We start from the raw sequence: 17286 nt of genomic DNA, 5'->3' as shown, positions 1-17286 counted from the left end.
ACAAACTTTTTCAAAAACAATTAATAATGATTTTGCAGCCTTCTGAGTTACATCTAAACAACGAACTACAACAGATGCAACTCTTGAAGACAGACAAGCATTAGTAGCCAGAAAAGCTAATTACATCACAGTCACCCAAGGAATCAGCATTCAAACAGCCTCTGCTACACAAGTCCATGGGTTTTAATTGGGCAGCAATGGACAATGCTCTAATTAAAGAGCTGGATGATTTTCTAACTAGTAAATTCCCTGAAGATGCAGCGGGTGTTACCACCAATTAACATCATACCCGAATGTTTGCAATTACTGGAGAAGGAAAAGGGCAAAACAGAAAATCCATTCGGACTTTAAGCAGAGCCTGAATTGTGGTACAATACCTGAAATGAAGCAATGCAAATTAAATTACATATTCTGGTAGCTGCTGCTGGTGGCTACCAAACAAACCAGATTTACATAAGATGATAGAGAAGCTCCTTGGCACCCGATGGGATGGGGAGCCAGTCCCCTCTTTAGAACTAATGAACTGTGCAATGAGGAGCTCAGGAACCCACATTCCCAGAGGCAAAGTTCATCTGTTAATGCAACAAACACTCCCACTAAGGCCTGGTCCACACTAACCCCCCACTTCGAACTAAGATACGCAACATCAGCTACGTGAATAATGTAGATGAAGTCGAAGTACCTTAGTTCGAACTTACCACGAGTCCAGACGCGGCAGGCAGGCTCCTCCGTCGACTCCGCGTACTCCTCTCATGGAGCAGGAGTACCGGCGTCGACGGCTAGCACTTCCGGGATCAATTTATCGCGTCTAGACAAGACGCGATAAATCGAACCCAGAAGATAGATTGTTTACCACCGGACCCGGAGGTAAGTATAGACCTACCATAAGTAAAAGCAAAGAGCTCAGAACCCAACCATTCAGTCAACAGACTGTAGGCAATATCGCATCACAAGTAAATCTCCCCACAGGTGCTGAAACACAATCCAGAGAGCAGGTGGGGGACTCAACTGATAAAACATTAGGTCACTTTGCAGAAGATCAGACTTCAAAAATCTCAGGCCTTTTAGCCCTCTAGCTAGCAAGTAGCAGTGAGGAGATGATAAGAAATGTGGAGTTGATGCTTAGTTTTCACCGGGTGGGGAGAGTGTCAGCATAAATAAATGCTTCTTAGCAAAAGTGGTTTTGAGCATGGCAATGAAATGGGGGTTTAATCAGAAAAGCCAGTTTTTGAAGGTGTCTTCAGACATTGAGGGTGTTGAATCAAGCAAGTGGGGCTCATGTAAACAAATATCCATCTTTCTACATATCACAGTGCTGACCACTCTAATGGTTTCTGTTAGCTTGATGCACCTCACAGTACATTACTGTGTTTCAACCCATTCCCCCATTACACTAATAGTACTGAGCTAACTGTATTTCAGCTTGCTAGCCAGCCCTTAATGGACACACTTCACATCTTGTTGCACCTCTTAGTAGCAGTGTTGATCACTTATCCCATTACATGCATTATCTGAAATAAAATCTTCTCTTCAAAAAATTTTTATGAGAGAATCTCAAACTTAGGACGTATTTCAAGAACTCTTAATTATTATTTTGTAAAATCCCAGTGCTAGATGGCAGACTGGAAAGGGCATGTAAGAGAAAAGTAATTTATAATGCTGGAATATGATACTTCAGAAATCTGACATTGAAATTTCCAGTCCAATGCAAAATGGTAGGATTTCAACCACACAAATAAAAATAAATAAAAAAAATGACCAGCCACACAATAGTAATATTCATTCACCCAGATGTTTGCTTGTAAAAACCTCCTCTCTGATATGAACTGCAACGCTAAGGTAGTGAATGTGGTTAAGGGTTACAGAAGCCATGTAGCACTAGTTCCTTCATGGGCAGAAGGTGCTTCAAACTCTCCGAATAGTTCTCAATTCTTTAGCCTGCCTGAACACTACTACACTAAATTTTAATAATCACTGTCTATACAAAATCTTTGCATACAAGTCTAAATTGCTAAATTAAAATGGGCAAAACATTTCAAATGACAGCACTGCATTGCTCTAGAATGGGTGGATGGAATCAAACAGGCCTAATTTTATTTGCAATACACTTATATGACTTAGATTCAGTATGGATGTTGTATACATAAAACAACTGATTACTTTGAACAGCATCCAGAGCGAATACAGATTCTATAAAAGGTAATACAAAAATTAGTAAATCCATTCCTACCTTATCGTTTCTTCTATCAGCCGATCCGAGCTGGAAGCAAAAAAAAAACACAATGGTCAAAAAAAGTAACAAGCACTAAATATTTTTTGCAGAATACAGCCCTTTAACAGTTAGCCCTGGTGGTGAATTATTTGGGGGGCCACCCAAATGAAGACTTGGCCTGTATAATGAAAGTCTTAACAGAAAATACAGTCGAAAGCCTTCGCAGAAACATATTAAATATGTTCGTTTGGCGAGAGCACAACCTCATCCTCTCCGCTATCTCAAATCTTGGGCAAGGCCCAAATGGACCTAATATAATAACAGTTGTCAACATGGTCAAAACATAAAAGCTGAAACTGAATTCCCTTTGATTAAATCTACACAAACTGGTTTGGAACTATTTGCTGAACAGAGTGTGCACTTCATGATGGAAAAACGGGACATGCTATTTCTGAGACTGGCATACGGAACCAAGAAGGGCTAGAATATTTATATCCTCAAACTATGGAACGTAGAACTTGAGAGCCACGCACGTGCCACCTAGCTGACCACTGCTATTCAGGAAGTTCCATTGCTACATCCCTAGGAATATGAAGCCCACAGCAGCGCTCTGTGGAGACAATGTTCACGGAGAAGAACAAACAAAACGGTCTAGAATATTCAAACGATTTTGTTTTTTCTATTATTCAGGTTATTGTAAATACCCAGTTTCATTTCAAAGCCATATTTTATAACAAGTTACAAAACACTGAAAATAGAAGTGTCTCGTAATAAAGCAGGTAAAACTTTAACGTAGCAGTGCAATGTATCATCACAATATTTCAGTATCTGTCATTAGGTGATGCTTCCATATTTCTAAATTTAAGAAAATCTAGTCTAATATGTACATTTTTTTAAATCCACAATTAATCAACAAACACTCAGAATCAGATTAGGAGTGTAAAAAAACAGAAAAAAAATCTCCCTGACCAGCATGAATTAGCACAAAACAAAAAAAAAATTCCACCCCTCTCCTCAAATCAACACAGTACATTCAGATATGTGCTGTAGGACTTAAGTGCATTTCTTCTTTCTCTGTGCTCATACATCACTGTTTAACAATTTCCTTGCCTTCATCTTATGCAATGTTTATTCCACAGAACTACATGAACCCTAGAAGAGATGCCGAGAAAGGGAAGTGTTTGCTACTTTAACCTGGCATAGAAATCAATCTGAAGTTTTTATTAAAAACAACATATTGAATTTATTGCTGCCAAGGTAAAAGGGTTATAAGAAGTAAAAGAGGTACGGTTATCCTCACCTTACATTCTTTTTGCTCCCACTCACTTCCAGGACTCAGTTTTTCCTTCAATTAGTTCAAGAAAATAAGTTTCCATGAGCCATCTGAAAGCAGAGCTGAGTTCTGCCTCCTCTTTGCAACAATCTGCCCAATTTGAAACTTTACCAGAAACCCCCACACGTACGCCCCCATCACAATAGTGTGATCACACCAAAGTAGCAACTTGTGCAGTATTTTTATATATTCACTCTCCCAGGAGCAGATGCTAACACAAGATGTCCCGATTTCATCTGTGTTAAGGAGAGTGAAAACAAACAAGTTGCTATTTTCAGTGTAGTCCATGGCTTGAGTTAATATTATGAAAACATGGAGAGTGACTACAGCCAGCCAAAAATATTCAGCGTGAAAAGAAAGAGAGGACTCAACTGAGGCACTCAAGATTGTAAAAGGTGTAGTAAAAGTAGATTGGTCCCCTCAGCCCCTAAAACAAAGTCACTCAAATCAGTGGCAAGTAAATTAGAACAATCTAAAAAACCTGCTTCTTCGCACGATCAGTAGTCAGTCTGGGGAATTTACTATGGAATGAGTGCAGAGAGCCAAATACTGTAGTTATGGAGACTATGTAAAGATAGCCAAATGTCAAGTTTCAGGGCATTCACTGATCGCTAGAGGAGATAGGAAGGAAAGAAAAATTTCTCAATGGTATGTAACCAATTTGAGAGTGTTCCTTTAGAACACTGTTATCTCTTCTAACTCCAACAGGTAGATTGTGTGGGTGACCCAAAATGACGCTGATCTACAGGAAATAAGAGACTAAATAACAGATGGAAAGCACAACGGTGTACATTTCTGAGTTTTTGTATATTAACAATGAAAAAGACATTGCAGAGTTTGTGAAGTGCAGAGTACGAACTGGTAATTGGACACAGCGTGCATTTATGAATATTCTTTGGAGCCAAACAGTTCCATCAGTGGTGTGACATGATCATTCGTTTGGGTGTCTGGTTAGGGGAAGAATTCCAGCCAGCGTTATGGGCACCCAGCAGGCGTCTCAAAGTCTGCTACTGTCTTCAATGCTGTTACACCTAATGGAAATGCCAATTTTAGTCTGCAGGTATTTTTGTCTCAAGAATGACTACTGCTGCATACATGAAAAATCTTGGAAGGGCAACCTCCCCTCCCCCGCCTCCAAAAAAAAAAACCCAAAAGTTTTTGCAAGTGTAAAATGTATTCTTGCAGACCTCCTCTTCTGTTCACCATGCCACAAATGACTAGGGTCTGATAATTCAAATAACTTAAAAGCCAGCCATGAAGTGCTCTTTGGTGGTGTATTCCGTGAAAGTGAGACTCCCACAAAGTCTGGGATGGGCCATGAGCAGCCACATGGTGCCTTTGAACCAAAGGAAAGTTACAGCCCTATTTAAATCTATTATAATTTGCAGGGGCAAGTTGTCACTGTCAGCCTCAGACTGAAGCCTAACAATACACGTCAGAAATACCGTACAGAACTCATCAGCTCTTTGTAAACCTAAATGGTGAGCGTAGAACACTTTCATTTCAGTGGAGAGGAAAAAACAGTATAGCTGAAATTGTTCATATAGAGACCTAAGTGACTGACACATTCTCCCATAGTCTTCCTAAAAGCAAAGGTTTTCAGGGCATGAAGTGATGGCTTGTCATTTCACAGTGGAGCCACTAACTGTTCTCTCTACCTTAAAAAGCAAGCGCAATTTAGTCAGCTTTATTATTTAATCAGAAGATTAAATACCAAAGCACCACATTTAAAAGCTTCAGTCCCACAAGCTGTGCAGCAGATTAACAACTAGTTTCATCATATAGAGCTGATATACTCATCAGCCACAATATTTGGTTTTAATAAAATATGGATAAACCTACAGCCAGATTCTAAATGCTGACAGATCATATCCCAGTTCAGTTCAATGCATAGGAGTTTTGACAGACTGCTTAGTGTGAAAAAAGGTATTTCTATAGCAGTAACAGTTTACCATAAAAATATGTAACTATTCAAAATGAAGTCATGTGTGTCTATTTCTATTCCCATTACATCTGATTACCAAAAGGAGTATAAACAGAATCTCTTTTCTAATTAAGTCTTCTTCCAGCTGGATGAATCTCATGCTGTCATAAACAGAGTGCATCTGCTCTGAAGCCACTTTGGTCACAAACACGAGTCAAGCAATAGGCAATGCATTATCTTATTTCTAGTGCACTTTATAGCCCAAAGCACGCCATAAACTATCCACACACACAAAATCACTTCAACTCCAAAATAAAGCTACTCTGTGGTGAAGACTGGCAGAGGTGGATAATCTGTGCTAACACAGCCATACATCTTTCATCACCTACACCATTCAGGTGGATTAGAAGAAAACACCACCACAAAAAATGTTACAGCCATCTAAACCGAAATAACAAACATGCAGCAATTCTTGATTTTTAGAAATGGCAATCATTTTCATTTGTTCCAAAGGTACCAGCTGCAGTTGAAAGTCTCTTCAGAATGAATGAAGCACAGGTAAGTAAGGCTGACTTGTGTAGGACAGAACAGACAAGTCTTAGTGTTCTTATACTAGATGGTCGACCCTTCTATGGTGGTGAAGCACTGGAATGCGTTACCTAGGGAGGTGGTGGAGTCTCCTTCCTTGGAGGTTTTTAAGGCCGGGCTTGACAAAGCCCCTGGCTAGGATGATTTAGTTGGGAATTGGTTCTGCTTTGAGCAGGGGGGTGGACTAGATGACCTCTTGAGGTCCCTTCCAACCCTGATATTCTAGGATTCTATGATTCTATTCTTGTCACGTAAATTTCCTTGAAGCTGGGAATTCATGCAAATCTACTGCATATAACTACTTCAATATATCCTTCTTCTCAATGTTCCAAGGTCACTCCTTCCTTCAGCTTCACAGTGAGAGGCAATCAAACAGACTGACAGTATTTTCTAAAGCATACTCCAGTCATCAACCTGCAGCATGTGTACAAACCTCAGCAGACAGTGAACTAGGATGTGTAGTGATGCCGTTTACAGTCACTGTCACTCAGCTGCTTTGTGACTTAGATGTTTTTTCTGAGATTTTGTCCATGACTCTTTAACGAGATAGCAGTAGCTTATAGACAAGATCAATGTATTAGAAATCTTAGAAGTATTAAACTTTTCGAGAGTCAAACTTGAGCATATGTCGAATCATAGAAAGTCAGTCCTACTGACAAACCATGATCTGTATTCACATGGTCTCTCTCATCCAAGGCTTTTAAAATCCACAACCACCCATCCAAGAGATAGGTAAGCTTTATTCCATCCATTTTACACCTGGATATATCAAGAAACAGGGCGGTTATGTGATTCACCCAAAGTCATACAGTACATACATGGCAGTCAGGAAAAGTCCTGAAGCTGTAACTACTAGACTACACTTCTACATTTAACACAAGTTACTTTCACAAGCTGGTATTACTGTGTGCATATATTTCCTGGAATTCCACCCAAGAGGAGAGGACGGCTAATGCTTCAACCCACAGCACTGTCTTGACTCTCTTCCTGAACATTTGCTGCACCTCAGTAGAACATTTTGTGTTAATCTCTACCGCAAGGATGTTAAAACAAGGAAGCTTGATTTACAGTGTTTTTAAATGACAAGTTTACTATTTTTATATAAGTACCTACACTTTATCCTGCTCAGAAAATAAATGTGAAAACAGAGAATTTAGTATGGTGACTGAACACTTGCACTTGTAGCATGGAGAGAATCTAAGGTATCTGCTGGCTCGTGCAAAAATTCTTCAGAGTTTGATTTCAGGTGACTTCAGTAATTCAGAGTACACAAATAAAGCATGGCAGAACAAAATTTTGCACTTTTCCTGCTTTGACTCAAAAGCGTGAGTTATTTCAATTGAAATGTTTAATTGAAATATTTTAAACATTCACAGATATCTAAAGAAATTAAATCTCTACAGGTAGCTTGTCTAGTTCTAGTCAGACATTGTTTGCTTGTGAGGAAATCAGAAGCCCGTGTTCTAAAGAGGTTTTTTTTGGACAAATGTTAAAGGAACAGAAAATGTCTGATCAATATTTTAGGAAGCAGGCACTGTGCTTTACTATTAATTTAATTTTGTTCAAATTTGATCTAAAGATGGAAGGACATTTAAACTTATGCGGCAGGAGAAAAACAAACCAGACATACTATACGTACCGTAATAAGTGGTATAGAATATGAAAAGTATGCAAAGTCAAGAAAAAGAAAATAGGTTCATATTCATTGTTTTAACTAAGCAATTAGTAGCTAATTGAGGCATGAGGTAGTTCATTTCCTTGCTTAACTGACAAGCTCAAAGCATAGACAAATGTGCTCCTTATAAAATATCATGACTTTGCTGTTCTGTTTTCCAAACGAAAACTGCAAATCTGGTGGACATTACTCTGTGAACATCTAAGCAAGCAATGATTGTTCAGGGCAATATTACTCTGATTCGCCATCTGTTTCAATATGCCAGGAATTTTCACCTGTCCACACAGATGGAGCTTTGATGTCGGCATTTAAAAATACCTATGAAAGGAATGATGAAAAGATGCTGAAACAATCAAATACTATAGCACATGGCATGAATCCAACGGTAGCAATAATGCATATGAAATAATCAGGCCTTTGTGCAAGTACTGTAACAATAGGAAAGTTCTTCCAATTTGTCATCCACATAAAGACAGTTATAGATCAAGTGAAACAAGAGAGGGCTTGGGGGGTGGGGGAGGAGAGAACTCTGCTCACAATACAAAAATTTTAACCACCAAATATCTTGCCTCCCAAGTCAGGTTTGCCAGCTAAATAGCAGTGAATTCAATCACCGATGCAGACTGTCACTTCATGACTAAAAAGGGAGAAATCTTTGTCCTATTCAAGTCAATGAGAATTTTGCCACTGACATCACTGGGGCCAAGATTTACCCAGTGGGTTTACTTGACAGGGAACAAAGTTATGTCAGTGTCAGCAAGACAGTTAATTTGTACACACCTCGAAGTCCTTTTATGAAAGAAGGCTAAGGAGCATAAACGTCAGGACCCTATTTCACAACAGTAAGAATCATTTTGATATAAATGAGAAAACACACAGTAGACTGGCTAACAGCATTTGCTGGCTCTTTTTCCTCTCCTTCCGTAGCTGGAGCTCATTTCATTTGCAAAGCTAATTGCTTTCCTTTGTTTCTCCCTGTAAGGGGCTCACTAAACACTGCAGGTCTGGGAATGCAGCTCGCACTGCAACAGATGCCTCTTGCTACTCATTGGTTGCTTTGCAACAGTCTTTCTTCCAGTAATTTGGCTCTCCAGCCAGGTCACTATTTGTTCCACCTCTTCTGAAGTTACACAGTTCAACAGGATCACTGTCCAAATGCATTTCCAGACTGGTCAGCCTCACTTTGGCCTGTGTGCCAGTATCTCAGTGACTGGCAGGGGAACCCAGGCCTCCCACTACACCGGGTTCCAGCCCAGAGACCCTCTACCAGCAATCTAGGTCTTCAGTCCCCCTCCCCTGTTGCTGTTTCCCTGGGCCCCTACCTACCAAGCCTCCCGATCCTCTCTTTCCTGCTTCTGGGTTTACCACTAGAGCTTATTCTACTTCCATGGCTACTTCACCTCTCCTAGCTTTGTGTCAGACTCCTTACTCCAGGACAGGATCCCACTGCATACTCTCCCCTTGGGGCTTTCTCCTGGCTCCTGATGACCTCCCTCCGTCCAGGAAGTGACTGCAGATTCCAGCCCCCTTCTGCTTTCAGCCTCTTGACTTTATAGTGCTGGCCTAGCACTTCCCTAGCGGGGCTTCACTCTCAATTAATCCTGGCCCTCCCTTTCAGGTGATGCCAGGTGACCTAACCGGCCTCTCATGCCCTTGTTAACCTTATTGGCTGGGGTGGGATGCACACCCTATCTTTCAGTTGGGGGAGTGTGATTAATTGCCAACCTGGATTCCACCAAACTGCTTGCATTAGGTCATTTCTATATTCAGAGCCCTGGATCACCAGGCTAGGCAACTAGAAGCTTCAAGGAATGTAATATTACAAACATACTGACCAGGAGAAGGTGTACTTGACTTGCACGGCCAGCCATTCAATCGTTTTGAAAAAAACAAGTGGAGGCTCTAAAGTAAAAAGCTCTGGTTGATCAAAAGCAAAGATCAAACAACTCTCTTGTTTTGGGCAAAAAGGAAAAATAAAACCTCAGATCATTCAACTTTTTAAGATTAAGTAGGGAATGAAAACTAGAATACATTTTATTCTGTGGTGGTGAACAAAATGTTTTGTCCACCAAAAAGGAAACTAAAAATGAAATTAAAACGTCCACACCTTTGTAATGTTACTGTCCATAAAAGGGAACACCGTAAAAAGAGCCTTGTGCAAACAACAGGAAAGTCCTTGCTGAGCTTCTAGCAAAGTACTGGTGGAAGCAGCAGCTTGAGGTATGTGAAAAGCATATGACAAACAGCGAGGAGTAGGGGGATAGATGTGACTACAAAGTATAAATCTCAGGTCTGCATCAATATACATGACAAAATCTGAAAAGAGATAATCAGTCAAAAAGGTAATGACTTGAGATGAAATGAGTGTTTTCAGGGACAAATGGCTCCTTATACGGAAACGATTTTGAGAGCAGATGGATAGAGGCACAAATCTCTGAGCAAACTGCAAGCTTGCAGGTTTTGCTTCATGTGTTAATTAAAACAAATTCTTGAAGATAAAAAGACTCAGAGTAAGAGTTTTCAGACTTTACTTCCTCAGAGGCATAATGAAAAAGTGTAGCATGTCTGCAATCCTCAAGCAGAACGACCTGTACAAATATCTTGCAGGCACATGGGACATTAAAATTAAGATATTACACGGATATGCGGAAATCTTGATTGAACACCCCATTTATAGGTGCTAAACATCCAAGTGGGCTTGTTCTGCAGATCACTGTAGTGTGGAATTTAACATTTGGTAGCCAGAGAGTTTCATGAAGATTGAGAGCAGACACTAAATTGGTAGGGAGATGACAGAGCAATACTGGCACTAAAGAACTTATCTTCTAATGCAACTCCCATCAGCGTAAGCAATCTGTTAAATCTGGAGTGAAGGCATCGAAGTATAATCCCTCACGCTGGCCAGTCAGCATACAATGTCACTGGGAGTTTAATTTCTTTCCAGATAGTCACATGCAGTTTATGCATCATAGAAATATGCAAGTGAGAACACAGGGCACGCAGTCACTGAGTACTATGCCCGGAAATGCTTATAACAACAGCAAGGGGGAGGGGGGGGGGGGAGCCTCAAATTTAAAATTCCAACAACATTTCCTAGACAACTTGCCACAAATGCTTGGGCAGAATTATTTATTAAAATACTGGAGACTGAACAGGAGCCACACTATGTGGCACATTCACAGACAGCAAATGTTGGCATCATCTAGGAAATGTTTTCTGATTAGACTAATGTGTGGGGAAAAATCAGCATTATTCAGCTGCTCAGGATACATATTATTTGCTTACTATTTATGATCTCTCCCATTCAGGCTCAATTCTCTCTCATACCCACCAAAATTGCCATCTAAATCTTTCCTTCCTCTCTCCAAGGGGCTCCTCAGGAAGGACTACCTTGAAGTTATAAATGAGAACTTGTAAAGTGCTCAGATACTACAGTAACAAGCCCAGTATCAATACCTATAGATAGAAAACCCCACCCGTTAGTGCTGTATTCTGGGCCTAAAGCACAAAGAGAAACCTACTGATTTAACAAAGGCTACTTACTTTTTGTCCCTTAAAAAAGGGATCCTATAAGGCAGGGGTAGTCAATAGGTAGATCACGGGCCAAATCTGGACCGCCAGATGCTTTTGAACAGACCCTGAAATCTTTTTATTTACTTATCATCATCATTGTATTTTATTATTATTTTCTCTGGAGTCTGGACCTTGATCAAGAAAATTGGACCTTGACAGAAAATAATTGTCTACCCCTGCTATAAGGCTACCTCCAAGCCACTTATTTCCTGTCAGTTTCCAGTACACAATTTATCTGAGGAGGACGGTTAAAAGCCTAATATAAAACCAGAGACTATCCCAAATCATCTATACCTCAGAAGTTTAATTAAATGAAGCAGCTGGTTTCCTATCACTAGTAAGAGCCCAAAAGTGATTGGTTGAATGGCACCAAGATCCCCATAATGAAGTTTCGGGAGGCTCTCTGCTCTTGGTAGTACAGGTTCCTGGAGAGACCAACCCTTCCATAATTGCTGTATATTACCCACCGGAAACATACTAAATGAACTAAAACAGGGACAGCCATTACTGTAAGTCATTATCACTAACCACAACTGTCAGAACAATTCCAGTAAATCACTAATGGACTATATCGGCTTTTCTTCAAGTTTTACATACTGTATGCAGCCCCAACATTACAAGTGCTGCTTTCATTACACGTTGTAACCCAGGGAAAAATTGAATATATTTTTGTCCAAGAAACAATCAATACTTAATCATTCATATGTAAACGTTTTAAGGAGCAGCTTCACAAAAGCTGAACACTAACCTGACAAAAGAGATTGGGTCTATCAAGATACAACACTACACACTAATTTGCATACACCTCTGAACAAGGGGACTGCACAAGTGCATCATGGGGAAGAGCGTTGTCTATTAATTGTACTCTTGAGACAACGGATCATCATGGCTTCTGTATCCCATTCCTAGTTCAACCACTTACTGTGTAAGCTTGCGTAAGACAGTTCACTCCTCTCTCAAGTGGGCATAATAATGCTTACCTATTTTACAGGTGGGAGAGACAAAGAGAAGGACTGCAAGATTAATATCTTCAAAAGGATTATTGTCCTGCAAACAACAGCCCTAAATGTTGCTCAAGGTATTAATGCAAGTCATTTCCAGCAAAACCAACAAAAAATAAAAGATGAACACTGAGGTTTTTCTTTTAATATTATTCTGTTCACAACTCTATTAAAAAAATCTCTGTAGAAAGCCTTAATGTGCTCTGCCTCCCCAATTCTGTGAATCTTCATCCGCTGTCTTTGTTTTTTTTTTTAAGAGAGAGAGATGGATGCAGTAAAGCATGGGGCTTCCAGCTAGGGATTTGGCCAAATTACTGATATAGCAACCATCTGCCCATTCATTAGGTTTCAAAAAATGATTCCTATAATTGCAGGGGTAAATACACAACACACTGAATGTCTGTCAATTTTAAACTTTAAAGTGCACTCTACATTTAAATCATCTGTAGCCCAAATTTGAGATGCAATTCAGTAATGTATGATGATCTGCAATGGTGTTTTGCCAACATGATTTCTTGTAAAATTTCCTGCACTCTCAGGCTTGTCTTTTTATCTGCTGATAGTACAAGATGGCTTTCTTCCAAAGGTGAAATTATACTCAATAGAAACAAGTCTCTCAAGTGAAAGAAGAGCATTCTTCACCTTTAACCTGACAGCAAAGCTAAAGAGGAGGGGGATAGGGAGGGGGATGGAAACTAGTTCTTGTTAACAATGGGGATTTGAAGGAGATCACCTTTAGAAGGGGAGAGTTACTACACTATACCAAAATGCAGACCCCAGGGACATCAAGAGGTCTGTTACAATAGCCAATGAAATTCAATGGCCAAGGTTATGCTGGAGGATGGACTAGATCAATGGTTCTCTGCCAGGGGGCCATACACCCCTAGGGGGCCGTGAGCCAGTTTAATGGGTCCATGGGGCTCTGCGGCAGAAGCCCCGGTGCTTCCCGCGGGGCTGAAACCTGAAATCTCGAGCCCTGGTGCCCCCGTGGGGCAGAAGCCCACCACCCCAGCTGAAGCCCCATTCACCCAGTCCCGCAGGGCTAAACCCCCAAACCCCAACCCTGCCCAAAGGCTGAAATCTGGAACCCAGAGGCCCCCCCGGCCAGCTCTGCAACTGAGGCCCCAAGCCCCCCTTTGCTGAAGCCCTGAGGCCCAGCCCTGCAGGGCTAAAGCCCACGACCCCTCATGTCTGCAGCCAGGAGCCCCAAGCTCCCCGCTCTGGCATCTGAAGCCAGGAGCCCCCCACCCCCACCCATGGAGTTTTTAGATCGAGGGGGGGCTCAGAAAGAAAAGATTGAGACTAGACTAGACTGGATTAGATGATCATCATCCCTTCTGGCCTTAAAGATCTAAAGGCTCAACTAATAGTTTTGCTGGCAAAAAAGTGAAAGCTGTCTACACTGAAACAGGATCCTTCGCCCTCTTAGATTCTGTTTTGAAGTCAGCTAATTTTCAGAAAGCAGATGGCTTCATGTAAGCAATAAAGTTAACACTGCCCTAAATTATGAATGTCAATTTTAGGAATATACTAATATTCCTAACCCAACATTTTGCGTCTCCCATCAGAAGTGTTTACAGTGAAGCAGATCAAGATATCAGGTTCACGACGACAGAATGAGACTGCTATGAGGAAGTCCCTAACATGAAGAATGAAATGACATCTCATCAAAATCTTACCCCTGACTATAAAAATTATGCAGGTTTCTTCTCCACAAAGCTGAGTGCCCTGACACTGCCTCCTTAGCTTTCACTCTCCCTGCCTTCCCCAACCTTCGCTGCCAGACACTCTGAACACCCAAGCTCTCCGCTTCACCAGCAGCCAGGCTGGAAGGCTCTTGTCAATTTCACTTCCTGAAGTGAAATTGACAAAAGTCTTCAAGGTGGGCACTTGAGAAGCAGAAAAATCTCGGTTTTGTTCTCCTGAATTTTTCTATAAATCCCTTCCCATGTAAATTTTTGCAGTCCACTTTTCACCCCCATTCAGGATGAACATTTTTTTTTTAAAAATATGAAATTTCTCGCTAGAAAGGGTTTCCGTTTTCCTGTCAGCTCTGATTATTTACATCTCCAGAAAAACAGGGGATGGATTCAGAAACCATTATTTCAATATAGCTCCATAAGTGTATATAATGCTGTCCCAAAGACATGAATGAGGCTGGCATTTCCAAAGATGCCTTAAGGGACTTAGGTGCCCAAATTTGATTGCACTGCAGTGGGAGTTACACCTAGCTTCCTTGGACTCCTTTGCAAATCCCAGCAATAGATTGGAGGGAAAGGACGATGATCTCAGCAGCAGTCCTTTGGATGGGCTGGACAAAAGTTTGTTTCACCCTCCTCTAAGAGACTTTCCTCTAATAGAAAATCTGTTAAGCCCTTTGGGGCTAAACACACAACCACTGATGTATAATAGGCATCTACAAAAGTACGAGACATTTAAAGATCCAAGAACATTCTTTAAACAATGTACATTATTTATACTGGGAATTCCGGGTTACTTTACTAGAGTCTGTTCTAAACCCATTCCCACCACTTTCCTCAATGAATAAATAATAAAATACTTGCAAAACCCAGTTTTCAAAGCCACCCCACCTCTGCAATAACTTATCAGCCAGAGTTGTGATGAGTTTTAAAACAGGGCAACCCCATGGTAATGAAAACTACAATAATGCAATATCCTGCTAATTTTCACAGACACACCACAACCCCCCACACATTTCACATAACCCCCACACCAGAAATGTAGTCTTAATTTCATGCTAGCTGAAGTTAAATAGATATGAATACATGGTAACAGCATTGTAAGCTCTTTACTTACTGTTTTGCACTAAAATGTTTCTCAGCCCATAAAATAGAAATATAAGTGCATAAGGGTCTTCTTTCCTGTCAATTAATAGTGTTCACATACATTATGCACACACACACACAGTATATCAACTATTACAACTGCTACTGTCTTGTTTGATGAGAGGTGAGACTGCTCCCTGAAATAGTAAATACCTACAAAATACAAAGTGATTATAGAAGACATCAATGTAAAGAGTTGCCTCTGTTATGAAGTTTATGAAGAAAATGAGACTGGGTAGTTGCAACACCACATATTTCAAGCATTGGACAAATCACTTCTCAGTACACAAAGCTGACAGTTAGATATTCATTTCATTAAAATGCTGTGCTGAGGTGGTAAGTAAATGCCTTGATGTTACTCAAAACAGGCTTTTAAATTGCTACAGACTGACTGACGGGTACTTCACAGTAAGACACTAACAAGAGGTAAAACTACAAACAGGGGAGGCAAATTTTATAAAGCATCTATTCAGCATAAACTCTGAACACTGAACTCAGTGGGGGAGGCTCCTTTAAAAAATAAAATAGCTTTTTCAAAAATTGTAAACAAAAGTGATGCTGCAGAACAAAGCAGTCACTGACTCTGCTCAAGATGTGCTTCTGCTTTGTTAGAGCTAACCCGTGTCAAAGACTTTCAATAATTGTTAGGCTCCTAATTTCAATAAAAACCTTGGGGGACAAAGCTGTTCTAGTTAAGAATTGGAGTTCAAAAGAATGCTGGAAGCAAATCAAACATGCATCTTTTGCTTGTTTATTTCAGAAAAGCAACCAGATGCACAAGCACACGTAGCTTTTTAACTTTCCTTGATGTACGGTTAAATTCCCCCCACACACACACCCCGTAGTACTGTTTCTAGGTTAACGCAGAGAACTGGGAGTCAGAGCTGGACTTTATTCCCAGCTCTGCGCTCTTTGATCTTGGGCAACTCACTCCCCCTTTGTGCCAAATTTCCCTTTTCTGTATCATAACATTTACCTACTTCCAACAGGTGCGTTGGAGGGTTAGTTTTTCAAATATCTGCAGTTATTTCTAAATGTAATGTCTTTTTAAACATTTAAGCCTTTTGATTTAAAAAAAACAACATTTGGCTAGTTATTACTCTCTTTTATGCCTTAATCAATTTGGTTATTTCATATGAAAAACCACCAAGTTATTTATTTTTGAAAAGTTGTAACTTGGCATCCTTAAGACTACTTCTATATAAAAAGCCAAATTAGGGAAGGCCATTCTACCTAGATCTAAAGCAAAAATTATTTTGGGGTTCTTAAATGATCATTAAAGTCTAGGTTGTCATAAATTCATTAATTCAACATTATAGTCTCCATTCAGAAGCGTCTTTGGACTAGAATAAAGAGTACTGCATAAGTCAAGAATGAAGAGTAGGGGTAAGGCAGAGGATGTGCCCATGACTGGCCCCAAAAAAAGGGATAAATGCAAGTCAGGAATATGGTATATTGATACCACTGAAGTGGGAAGGACGAAACCCGAATTAGCAGTATGCTCCAGGTCTAGATGCATTCCGTGGAGAAGTTTGCACAATTACAGCCAATGTTGTTAGCTGCCAAACTTTTTCTGTGTATTTCATTTTAGATCATACCAAGGTATCAAATTAGCACAACAATCACAATATTTAAAACAGTTTGTAGCTGGAGCCCTGTGTTTGAAAAGCAAACCAGCCATTAGGAAAACAAACATTCAAGAAAAAATTTGTTTAATAACTTTCTTTTCAGGATGCAACCAATGTAACTGATATGTATGAACTGTTGGTTGGATAGTAGCTTATGTTTTCTTTAGGCGGTGGTGGTTGTTTTTAATAGCACATAGTATGCTCTGACAGATATGAACTTAAGGGAGGCCCACAGCCAGTTCTGACTTCTTATTTCTCACTGTATCCTGCTATTGCAGGAGATCCTCCTGGGGGGATAGGAAATGGATGAACAAAGCAGACAAAACAACTGAAACCTAGTACGCTCTAGTGATTCACTATATTTGAGCTAGCTAACATGTCTCCATGGGTCTAGGAAAGGGTCTGACTACAGTATTGGGCTAGCTGTTACAGCTCACTGAATGACTGCTTGGCAACTATTAATCTGCAGCCTATGTTAGGGATAACCTATGTCACTACACAGACAA

General features: G+C 40.3%; 1 protein-coding gene across 2 annotated transcripts in view; it reads right to left on the bottom strand.

Annotated features, from left to right (window-relative positions):
* GOSR1 (golgi SNAP receptor complex member 1) overlaps positions 1–17286 on the bottom strand; it is a 61428-nt gene that overhangs the window by 19351 nt on the left and 24791 nt on the right. For both annotated transcript variants that reach the window (XM_054008144.1, XM_054008143.1), the window contains exon 7: positions 2231–2260. In XM_054008144.1, the coding sequence (XP_053864119.1) occupies positions 2231–2260 (30 nt within the window). The remainder of the gene's footprint in view (positions 1–2230; positions 2261–17286) is intronic.

The sequence above is a fragment of the Malaclemys terrapin genome, chromosome 18, assembly GCF_027887155.1.
Source record: "Malaclemys terrapin pileata isolate rMalTer1 chromosome 18, rMalTer1.hap1, whole genome shotgun sequence".
In the NCBI taxonomy this organism is placed as follows: domain Eukaryota; kingdom Metazoa; phylum Chordata; order Testudines; family Emydidae; genus Malaclemys; species Malaclemys terrapin.
Note: the sequence above shows the minus strand (reverse complement) of the source record. Positions and strands in the feature narration are given on the sequence as shown.